The 12,750-nt window shown below is 43.4% G+C and overlaps 1 protein-coding gene across 2 annotated transcripts in view; it reads left to right on the forward strand.

Annotated features, from left to right (window-relative positions):
* LOC120931479 (nuclear receptor ROR-alpha) overlaps window positions 1–12,750 on the forward strand; it is a 637,829-nt gene that overhangs the window by 389,172 nt on the left and 235,907 nt on the right. For both annotated transcript variants that reach the window (XM_040342970.1, XM_040342972.1), the window contains exon 2: window positions 11,357–11,386. In XM_040342970.1, the coding sequence (XP_040198904.1) occupies window positions 11,357–11,386 (30 nt within the window). The remainder of the gene's footprint in view (window positions 1–11,356; window positions 11,387–12,750) is intronic.

The following is a 12,750-nucleotide window of genomic DNA, read 5'->3' on the forward strand; positions in this document are numbered from 1 at the left end:
GGGTACAACCAGCCTGCCAGATTCTCTTGGGTTTATTGCTGCTATAGCCGCTAGCAATAATCACTGGGCCGGATTCAGGTAGAATTGCCCATTATTTACGGAGGCGCAGGGCAAAGTTTTTGCCCTGCGCCCCCGCAAATTTGCTCCGCTGCTCTTGATTCACGGAGCAAAATGCCCGGCGCAGGAGCACACAATTTAAATGATCCCGTAGGGGGCGGGAATCATTTAAATTAGGCGCGTTCCCGCGCCGATTGTAGCGCGCATGCACCGTCGGGAAACTTTCCCGATGTGCATTGCGGCAAATGACGTCGCAAGGACGTCATTTGCTTCAAAGTGAACGTGAATGGCGTCCAGCGCCATTCACGATTCACTTATGCAATGTACGTCAAATTAAAATTTTGCGACGCGGGAACGACGGGTATACGTAACATGGGCTGCCCCTGCTAATAGCAGGGGCAGCCTTGCGCGAAAACCGCCGTACGTAAACTACGTAAATTGCATACGCAGGGCTCGCGCAACGTTGTGAATCGGTGTTAGTATGCAATTTGCATACTATACACTGAGCACAACGTGAACGCCACCTAGCGGCCAACGCAAGAATGCAGCCTAAGATATGCGGGCATAAGAGCCTTATGCCGCGCAGATCTTAGGCTGCAGTCGGCGTAACGAGGTTCCTGAATCAGGAGCACTCGTTACGCCGGGGCAAGTAAGCAATTACGCTGTGTAACCTATGGTTACACAGGCGCAATTGCTTCTTGAATCTACCCCACTGTCTTCTACCAGTGTGGGTGGCTTACCCCGCCCTCCCTCGTCTCCTCGCCCGGAGAAGACAATGGCACGGCAGGAAGAATTCCCACATCAACACTGTCTGTGTTGATGGGGGAATCAAGCAAGTTTCTTTCCTGCAACCTGTGGTTGCAGAAAATAAATTTACTCTGTGTATGGCCGGCCTTACTCTCTGGTCTATCTTAAGGGAAACAATAGCAACTGGCTGAGAGAATCTGGTGAAGTTGACAACATCAATAGATTTACCAGTAACTGTAACTTGCAGATTACTAAACAAGTGCAAAGTTAGACACAATAAGGGAAACAAGTTCAGGATGGCAAAAAAAAAAACATGTATACAAAGAATAATAAAAGCTGTTCAAACAAATGAAAGCTGCACAAACATGGATTCTGCGTAGCTATGTCTTTAATCAGCGTAACATATAGCTATACAGCTTAAGCCTCTGTAACAGGGATTCTAGCTGAGAATGACTACTTCTAGTAAATTAGCACAGATATCACAGTGAAGCCCAAAGTAGTTCCGGTGAAAAACTGGAGGGGCCTAAGTACTCTGGAAGCAATCAGGGAGGGGCTTCCTACAATAACTCGGTCTTCTACAGAAGTGCTATTATACTCCAGCCTGGCTTCCCCATGAGGCTTCTGACAGTTCTGAGTCTCTAACCTGGCTGAAAATCACTTGGCCAGCTACCTTTGTTGCATCAGGTGTGGCCTCTTTGAGCTGCAGGGGAGGAAAGCAGAAGAATTTAAAATTCTGGATCTTGGGAATTGTGTGAAATGGAAGTGAAGGAGTCTGTGCTTGCATCTGACCATCATGAGTAAATGGGCACTTCTCTAAACAGATATGATCTTCATCGAATAAAAACCTTATATTTTGAACACCTTAAAGCGGTTGTGTACCCGCTGACACCTTTTTATTTCCCCCTACAACTGTAAGGCAAAAGGCATAATGATCTAGTATGTACTGCATACTAGATCATTATGAAATACGCACCTTAGAATGAGGCGTCGGTATCCACCCGGTCCACGGCGAGGGAGCTGACATTTTGCCTCGGCGTGTCTTCCGGGTATCGCGGCTCCAGTGCTGTGAGTGGCATGCGCGCGGGAGACTTATTTTCCGGCAAGGTCCAGTGTCTGCCGGGCTATCAGCCGAGAATGCCTGATGCGAATGCGCCGCTGCAGTCAGCGGCTCATTGCAAGGGTAATATCTTCTAAACCGTACAGGTTTAGGAGATTTTCTTTTTACCTACAGGTAAGCCTTATTTGTTAAAAAAATTACTATACAACTGTTTTAAAGTACATCTAAAGGCTCATGTATGACAGTCTAAACAAATAAATCAGTTTACTATGTGATACACAGGTCAAATCCTCTTTATTTGTATCGTTCATGGTACCCCTCCCAGATCCTTTGGCTCACAGTGGGAGATTTTCCACAGCAGAGGCAGAGCTGTCAATCCAGAAAGTAGTGGGCAGGACTAGGTGTGGCTAGAAGTTGATTGGCAAGCTACCCGCTTATTATTTGGCAGTAACAATGATGATAGTCACCCCACCTAAATTATTTCTTCATCCCACTGTAGTCAAAGCAGGCATAATCTTCATGGGAGTGGCAGCTTTGTTCTCAAATCAGGAGCAGTGCAGCATTGTTATCACACCATCACAGGAAGTTGCATTAAGTGGACTACCCTGGGAGGCTCAACGGGTATTTTTGGGACTTTCTTCCCACTGACCACCAGTATAAGAAGTATTCTTCTCACTGACCACCACTATAAGAAGTATTCTTCCCACAGGCCATCAGTGTAAGAATTATTCTTCCCACTGACCACAAGTGTAAGAAACATTCTTCTCACTGACCACCACTATAAGAATTATTCTTCCCACAGACCACCAGTATAAGAAGTATTCTTCTCACTGACCACCACTATAAGAAGTATTCTTCCCACAGGCCACCAGTGTAAGAATTATTCTTCCCACTGACCACAAGTGTAAGAAACATTCTTCTGACTGACCACCACTATAAGAATTATTCTTCCCACAGACCACCAGTGTAAGAATTATTCTTCTCATTGACCACCAGTGTAAGTAGCATTCTTCCCACTGACCACCAGTATAAGAAACATTCTTCCCACTGACCACCACTATAAGAAGTATTCTTTCCACAGACCACCAGTGTAAGAATTATTCTTCTCATTGACCACCAGTATAACCATTGGTGTAAGAAGAATTCTTCTCACTAACCACCAGTGTAAAAAGCATTATTCACACTGACCACAATTGTAAGAAACATCCTTCCCAATGACCACCACTGTAAAAAATATTCTTCCCACTGACCACTTGTGTAAGAAGCATTCTCCCCAATGACCACTGGCCTGTTACAGCCATCACAAAAGCAGGAAAGACTTTCCCACTTGAAGTTCCAGCGATATGCATACTTCGTAATGTTTCTGTAATTTAGGAGGATTCCAATAGATATTCAATGATCATTAACTATTCCTAATGATTTAATGACACAATGCAGACATCTGGGATAGCCATTAATATGTTTAGACCAATTTACATATCTGAAGGTGACACGTCTCAAGGAAAAGTCTATCAAATGGGTTGGATACAGTATTTACAAGGATAGACAATCTTGAAACAGTCGGGTCACTTATTGGCCACCTATCTAACGGCTAGTTTGATTGCACTGGATTATAAATCCAGTTATTATGTGTTTGATGTGTTTATTATTATACATACTTGAACATATATAGCTGAATTTTAATTAAATTACATGACTGATTTACCACTCTTAGTCTGCCAGGATGTTAGTCTAGTGTCTGTGTAGGGTTAAGATAATGGGTCTGTTTTAATGATGGTAATTTACTGGAAGGACCTTTCTGTGTCTGGAAACTACTTTATACATATATATGTCTGTGGAACCTCTTCTCTGCATCAATCAGGAAAGAAGAACACGATTAATTGCACCTTTTTCAATGCTCTGTACATTACAATGGTGTTGAACTATATATCTAGCACAGGTTAAATGAATTGTTCCCATTAGTGGAACGCGATGGCTGAAGGAGATTCTGCGCATCTGAAAGTCACATAGAGGGAGGGGGTGAGGCTCATACGGAGGGTGACAGGGCTGCTAGCGGTCATATTTTACTGTCATAGTTAAGAATGCCATAAAGTGATGGCTTACAGGAAAACCTCTCAGTTTATGATGATAACAAGACCTCTGCCAGATAGAGAATGACTGCGGTACATATTCACTAAGGAGCGCTTTTAGATGTAGGAAAAGTCAGACAACAATATTTAATCATAAACACCCTGAGATTTTAGAATGTTGTGTAATTCCAAGGATTTCTCCAGGTTGGATTATTCCAAATCACTTTCTATAAAGGAAATCTTAAAAGTGTCACAAAGTTAAAGTAGTTGTTAAAGAGGGGGTTCACCCTATACATTTTTTTTCTAGCATTAAATTAAGCATAGTAGCGCGAGCTACAGTATGCCTTTATTTTTTTTTTTTACTCCGTACTCACTGTTTAATCCTATAGTGAAGATTCAGACTCCTCGCGGGGAATGGGCGTTCCTATCCAGAGGGAAGATGATTGACGGCCGACTCTGGCACGTCACGCTTCTCCGGAAATAGCCGAAATAGGACTTGGCTCTTCACGGCGCCTGCACCTAGTCTGTGCGCAGGCGCCGTATAGCGCCGTGAAGAGCCGAAACCTACTCCGGCTATCTTTGTGGAGCGTGACGTGCCATAGCCGGCCGTCAATCATCTTCCCTCTGGATAGGAACGCCCGTCTGAATCAAGGCATACTGTAGCATACTATGCTTAATTTAATGCTAGAATGTTGTTATTGAGGGTGAACCACCGCTTTAAGGCTGAAATTTTTTTTTTTTACCTTGCATGAAGGTAAAAAGCCTTCTGTGTGCTTCTCCATCCACAGCCCCCCCCCCCCAAATACTCACTTGAGCCCCCTCTAAATCCTGCAATGTGCCCAGGAGCTTCCACTGTCCCAGGCCTCTGTTTCCTACATCAGGGGCAAATACTGTCAATCACAGTTAGTGAGCCAATGAGGAGTGAGCAGGAGGCAGGGGGCAGAGCCGCATCTCTGGCACGGGGCTGAGCACCCACAAGTGCCCCCATAGCAAGCGGCTTGATATTGAGGGCACTGTCAAAGGGGGAGGAGCCAGGAGCGCTGGCAGGGGGCCCAAGAAGAAGAGGACCATTGCACAGAGCAGGTAAGTATAACATATTTATTTTTTAGAAAAAAAGATCCTTTAATATCACTTCAATGCTTACTTACTTTCATTCTGCCATTGTTACTGCTTAATACTGAAAATCAGGAAAATTTGCCTCACACAATACAAATTAAAAATGTTAAGCGTTCTAATCTGAATAAGGTCATAGAGCACCTCATGTATGCTTGTTCCCTCTCTACCTCAGATAGCAGTATGGAAAAATCACATTTGTCTGGAAATTGAAGTTTGTTACTGGGGCCAATAGGGTTGAAAGTTACCCTCTTTTTTGCTCCTTGGCTTGAAATTAAATATGAAAAAATGATATGCAATATTTCATATTTACCTGTTTAAATCATTTTTAAATGTGATTTGTTTTATTTCTGACCATTATAAATATGCAAAACGGCTACACATTCCCTTTAAAGTAGCTTAGAACTTGTAGCTTTCTAACGAGCTTCAACACTTTTCGTTCCTTTCATCTTTTACTGTAGCGGCTTCATCCGCAACACTGTGATTTTATATGCACCTTTTATAAATAAAAACATATTTATAGAGAACTTGTATAAAGTTATCAAGTGACAGAAAAACCTAAAAGTGGGCACACAGAGAACTGCACATTCATTCGTTATCTTCTTCAGTAACCCAAGTAGAAGTGTACAATGTGCATGTGAAGTTAAAGTATGGGCAGACCAGGGTCTTCTTTTAGGTGCTAAGGGCCAGATTCACAGAGCAGATACGACGGCGTATCTCCTGATACGCCGTCGTATCTGTTGTTCTATCTATGCGACTGATTCATAGAATCAGTTACGCATAGATAGCCAGAAGATCCGACAGGTGTAATAGTTTTACACTGTCGGATCTTAGGATGCAGTACCGCGGCCGCCGCTGGGGGGAGTTCGCGTCGTAATACAGCGTCGGGTATGCAAATTAGGAGTTACGGCGATCCACGAAGATTTTTCCCGTCGTCGCGAGTGTTAGATTTCCGTCGCAAAGATAGGGCACCTTTAACATTCTGTAAAAGTACTCCACCATGTTAAAGTATGCCCGTCTTTCCCGCGTCGCTTTTGAATTTATTTTTTATTTTTCCCGGCGCAAGTCTTTTTTTCACGTCGCGATTCACAAAACGTCGGTGCGTCGTAATTTCGCGCAAAGCACGTCGGGAAATTTGCGACGGGAGCATGCGCAGTACGTCCGGCGTGGGAGCGCGCCTAATTTAAATGGTACCCGCCCCATTTGAATTGGGCCGCCTTGCGCCGGACCTGTTTACGATACACCGCCGCAAATTTCCAGGTAAGTGCTTTGTGGATCGGGCACTAAATCGGAAAATTTGCGGCGGTGTAACGTAAACGGGTTACGTTACGCTGCGCCGCCGGACTGTGAATCTGGCCCTAAATCTCTAGGTGCCTGCTTTTAGGTTCTAGATCTCTAGGTGCCTGATCATTGGTACTAGATGTATAGGTGTTTGTGTCGGGTCTCATATCAGCTTTTATTAGGTGCTAGGTCTCTAGATGCCTCCTTTTAAGTTCCATGTTTCTAGGTGCCTGATTTTAGCTGCAAGGGCTTTTATATCAAGGTCCCTAGATGCCTGCTTTGTGGTTCCAGGTATCTAAGTGCCTGTGTCAGGTCTCTTATTGACTGCTTTAAGGTGTCAGGTTCATACGGTAGGTGCCTAATTCTAGATGTCTGGCAATCCTTTTAGGTGTCAGGCTTGTAAGTGTCTGGTTTCCTTTGGCTGTTTTTAGGTATTATGCCTTTAGGAGCCTGCTTTAAGGTGCTAGGTCTCTAAGTGCTAGATTTTTAGGTGTCTGCTTTTAGGTGTCATGTCTCTATCATTACAATAGCCACTTCAAGTCTGTTTCACCCCCTTCCAATCCAGGCCATTTTTTTGTTTTTTAGCACTGTCAAACTTTGAATGACAATTACTCAGTCCTGCAACACTGTACCCAAATTAATTTTATAAAAAAAATCAGACAGATAGAGTTCCTTTTGGCCATATTTAATCACAGCTGGGTTTTTAATTTTTGTTATATAAATATAAAGACGGTGCTCAGAAAGCCGACATATGCCGAGTGTCTCTCCAGACAGCATTGCACATGTAAACGAGTCACTGGGACTGGTGTGAAGGTGATCAGTGACACTGTGAGGGGAATGGCGGTGATCAGGAACACTGTGACTGATCTAGTGGTGATCAGGGACACTGTGACTGGTGCGGCCTGGTGAAATGGTACTGCTTTGGCTAGGATCAGAGACAATACACTTACATACAATGTTATCAGAGTAGCGAGCCATTGTACACGACACTACACTTACTCTGGTGACAATGGGGCAGATCCACAAAGAAAGTACGCCGGCGTATCTATTGATACGCCGGCGTACTTTCAAAATTCCCGCTTCGTATCTTTGTTTTGAATCCTCAAAACAAGATACGACGGCATCTGGGTTAGATTCGACAGGCGTACGTCTTCGTACGCCTTCGGATCTTAGATGCAATTCTTCGGCGTCCGCTGGGTGGCGTTCCCGTCGTATTCCGCGTCGAGTATGCAAATTAGCTATTTCCGACGATCCACGAACGTACGAGTGACCGTCGCATTCTTTTACGTCGTTTCCGTTCCGCTTTTTTCGGCGTATAGTTAAAGCTGCTATCTGGTGGCGTACGCAATGTTAAGTATGGCCGTCGTTCCCGTGTCGAATTTAAAATGTTTTATTTTGTTTGCGTAAGTCGTCCGTGAATGGGGCTGGACGTTCACGTCAAAACCAATGACGTCCTTGCAACGTCATTTAGCGCAATGCACGGCGGGAAATTTTAGGGACGGCGCATTCGCAGTTCGTTCGACGCGGGGACGCGCTTCATTTAAATGAAACACGCCCCTACCCGCCGCATTTGAATTCCGCGCCATTACGCCGCGAGAGATACACTACTCCGCCGTAACTTACGGCGCAAATTCTTTCAGGATTCACACCAAAGCCAGGTAAGTTACGGCGGCGTAGCGTATCTCAGATACGCTGCGCCGGTGCAGATCTATGTGGATCTGCCCCAGTATCTATAGTATGACAGTAGTATAGATTTTTTTTTTTTTTTTTTTTACATGCTGTCACTAGAGCAGTGCAGTGTCACGATAATGACACTATACTACTCTGGGGGGGGGGGGGGGGGGCTTTATATAGTGTGTGTGGGAAGGGGGGGTTATTTTTCTATTTACACTGTGATTGCTTATAAGAAATAATTTCTGATACCGTTTGGCTACATTCATGCAGCTATTCAGTACTACTGTTAGGATTGGCAACAGCTACAGTAACACATGGTACAGGGCTACTGTGATTGGCCCTGTATCATACAATTGCTATGACTAATCACAGAGATCGCAGTAGTAAACAATAGCTTCATGAATAACAGCCATTGTTTACTACTGGTAATGTAATCGCTGTGATTGGTCGCAGCATTCACATGACACCAGGGACAATCACAGTGCCCTGTACCCTGATCTGTGATCCACTGTGTCTGAGGGACAAATCGGTCACAGATCACACCACTTCATGCTCTATAGAGCACGCTCGAGTGGCCGATGTGGGATGACATGCAGGTATGTCCACCCACATTGGTCCACCCATATAAATGCATTGGCCAGACAGGAGGTGGTTAAGGACGTTAAGGGGTGTTTAAGAAAGAGGTAAGTTAGCAAGAAGCAGAGCTTGCATATGTAATGAGCACGTAATTCTGACCCGGGAGAGAGAGTTATTCAATAATTTATATTACCCTGATCAGTTTCACACTTTTATATATGAAATATGTAACATTGGTGAAATAGTAAAATTGAATAGCTTTGTGGGAAAGGCAGAGATTTGGTTTGTTCAATGTGTAGGTAAAGCAAAGTATATTGTTAATATATTAAAAAATATACCAGATTTTTTTAATATAATGAATACTGATAGAGACAGTCATAAAAAAAAAAGGAAAATAAAATGATTGTTTACTAAAATTGCACAACTTGAAAGCAATGAATAATTTAAAATGATAGTTTGCTGCTTAGTATAAGAACTAGTGTATTAAACAGGTAAAAGTGTATGTGTCGATCATCCCTTGTCCTTGCCCCCAACCTATGATTTATGTCTTTTGGTGGACATTACAACTCCATTAACAATTTGAGAAGCCGAACTCTGAAATTACACAAAGCACTTGAAGTAGCAGACGTTGATTATCATTAATGGAGCCATTGTCCTACACAAGGGCATCCTACTGCCAAGTTGCTCCACTCCTGCCTTGGAGCTACTTCTGGCCCCTTCGTTTCATTTACACAATCTTAGAAGATTTGTCATCGGGTATTACTGACTCTGTGGAAGCTATGCTGAATTTACTTGTTTTCCATTATTTAAATATTTGTCCAATAAAAGTAAAAACTGAAACGTGCAACACTAGCAGGCAGGATTTTTTTTTCTTTTTTCTTTGCAGTATTACTAGGCATATTAGAAATATGAAAGAAAAAAACAGTGGGCCAGATTCTCGTACAATTGCGGCGGCGCAACGTAACCCGTTTACATTACACCGCCGCAAGTTTCAGTGTAAGTGCCTGATCCACAAAGCACTTACCTGTAAACTTGCGGCAGTGTATCGTAAACACGTCCGGCGCAAGCCCGCCCAATTAAAATGGGGCGTGTACCATTTAAATTAGGTGCGCTCCTGCGCCGGACGTACTGCGCATGCTCAGTTAAGAAATTCCCGCCGTGCTTTGCGAGATGTGACGTAATTTTTTAGAACGGCGACGTGCGTAGCGTCCATTCGTATTCCCGGACGTCTTACACCAAAACAAAAAAAAATTGAAATTTGACCCGGGAACGACGGCCATACTTTAACATGGCTCGACTAAAGTTAAGCCATGTTAAAGCAGGTGTAAATTTGCGATGGAAAAAAATTACTAGCGACGACGTAACGAACGCGAAAACCGTCGTGGATCGCAGTAAATGCTCATTAGCATACCCGACGCAGGAAAACGACGCGAACTCCACCCAGCGGCGGCCGAGGTACTGCATCCTAAGATCCGACGGTGTAAGTCAATTACACCTGTCGGATCTTAGGGCTATCTATGCGGAACTGATTCTATGAATCAGTCGCATAGATACTCTGAGAGATACGACAACGTATCAGAGATACGCCGTCGTATCTCTTCTGTGAATCTGGTCCAGTGTACCAACCGGAGTCACTAAATAAGCACTTTTATTTTACACAACCGTAAGTGCATTTTAGCATTTTATAATATATTTTGGAATTCCATTGCACCAGGTTGGGATGCTCTTGTTTTCTTTATGGTTCTATAATTTCAGACCTTCCGTCTGCTACACAGAACTGCAAGACCGGTATTTATACATCCTGATATCTAAACCTTGCTGCCATTTGTATCCCCCCAGTTGTCTGGCATCTGCAAGTTTGTTCTTTTCAACTTGAATTGTGTGCATAGCCATCCAGACTACAAATCAATTAATTCTTTAGGAGAGGATTGTTGAGCTACTTTGACACTTTTTCACTATACTTAGGGACATTTTTAATGCAGAAGGAAATTCATTGTAAAGGTCTATTTTTAAGATGATATGGATAGTCAAGGTTTACAGCCAAAATTTACAATACAGTTAAAGCGAAGTTCCGACATTTTTTTTTGTAAGAATCATCAGCTACAAATACTGCAGCTGCTGACTTTTAAAATAAGGACACTTACCTGTCCAAGGCGCCCACGATGTTGGCACCTGAAAAAATGTATGAAGTCTGACCTGGGAACAAATATCTGTAGTGTTTACATATCTCTTTCCAAAGCTCTATGTTCCGTGTCTTTCGGCTGCTCCGTTCCTTTTTTACCAGCATGATTACTTCTGACAAGCTCTCCGACACAGGAGATTAAAGCAGCTGCAAATTTGTGTGGGGAGGGAACTTAGAGGTAGATAAGCTTGTCTATTCGGAGTACAGCGATGAAATTTTCTTTGTTCCCCATTCTATGTGGAGGGGGGGAGGTTGTATCTTTCCTCCAATCAGCTTTTACACAGTGTAAGCCCAGACTCCCCACCCGCTGCTAAATGAGAAACAAAGGTTTTTAACACAATGTGTACTTTCTAAAGAATGTAGAAAGGGAAAGACATCAGATGTGCGTGTTGTGTAACATCTCTGTGTATCATCTGAGGCTGTTCACTTCACTTGGTATAGGAGAGGGTTTACATCCACTTTACATCATTTAAATTTAACTGGCTTCCAATCATCTTTCTGAAACACTTATAATGGTACATTGCACAACAGTAAATTTTAATAAGTTTGAACACTTGAGAGGTTTTTTTTTAATAAACATTTCCATTTCTTTTCTCCTAGGTCTGTCCATAACCAAGAAGACGCACACATGTAAGTAGCAATGGCAAACTCATGGGATGAAGGCAAAACTAGAGGTGATGGGTGGCTGTACACAACTGCTGTGGTTTAAAAAAAAAAAAAAAGTTTACTTAAGTGTATGCCAACTGTGGGTTATAGCAGTTTGACTGGAGTTCAGCTTCGCAATGGAAATTTACTTTTTTTTTGGTCTGTGTAGTTTAACATTGTGATACATTTGCCTATATGTCTCAGTTTACTGCTCCCTGCTAGCCATATGGGTTAGAGGTAGAAAGGAATTTCATGTGTGATTCATTCCTCTGACAGGTTATTGACGTGCTAATGTCCCCTCACTATTCTAAACGTTAATTGATCTATTGTGTTGTGTGAAGAAGATCTGTGTTTACCCTTAAAAGATGTGTATTGTATCATCAGGCTAAATGATTAGAGAAGTAGTATGTTAATTATTCTGATTGCTTCAGTGTATTAATTAACTCCCCTGATGTCTTTATCTAAAGAAACGTGTCTGCATGGTCGGCTCCGACTTGTCTCCTATAATCTGTATGGGAAACCCCACTGTGTGAGGGGGGCGTTCCTAACAGGCTGTAACCACATATAAGCTGAGTTTTTGTGTCAATAAAGTGTCTTGTTCTAGCAGTAAGCTTGGCATGTGTGGCTTTCTGGGCGATTCCAGGGATATCCCTCCTCGTGGAATATTGGGATGATTTTCGTTATGGGAAGAAGGGAACGTTGACGGGGATATCATACCAATACCGTCACAATTGGTGGCAGCAGTGGGATCTTCCCTTCTATTCCCCTTTACACCCGGATTCCAAGCAGACACTGGAAGAACTACTGGAAGTTCGTGGAAGGATTGCTAGCAACAAAACCAAGCGGGTCATCATAGCAGAAGTAATGGAGATAGACCAGGAGAACGGGATTGCAGCAACGCCAGCAGTACAAGAGATGGAGACACCAGTGATTCAGGAGGAGGAATCGCCAGCCAACAAGCTAATGAGAGAGAAGCTAGCGTGGTTCGGCCCGAACCCAACGCCGGATGTGGTGCTGAAAGTGATGGACCTATTAGTAAACGCAGAACTACAGTTAAAACTGGCAGCAGTCCAACAAGCAGCCGCACCTTCTCCAAACAGTGAGTACAGCACAGCAGACGCAAGGAAGATTCCGTTTAGCGCTTTTAAAGCTTTTGATGAAAAGGACTGTGAGATTGATAACTACCTGGCAGACTTTGAGCGACAATGTAACCTGCACCGAATAGCTAGAGGAGACTGGGTTGCAATATTGTCAGGCAAACTGTCAGGCAAAGCTTCTGATGCTTTCCGGACCGTGCCAGATCAGGATATCCATAGCTACGCCAGGGTTAAAGAAGCGCTCCTGGCTCG

This window comes from Rana temporaria, chromosome 3 (assembly GCF_905171775.1).
Source record: "Rana temporaria chromosome 3, aRanTem1.1, whole genome shotgun sequence".
NCBI lineage: Eukaryota > Metazoa > Chordata > Amphibia > Anura > Ranidae > Rana > Rana temporaria.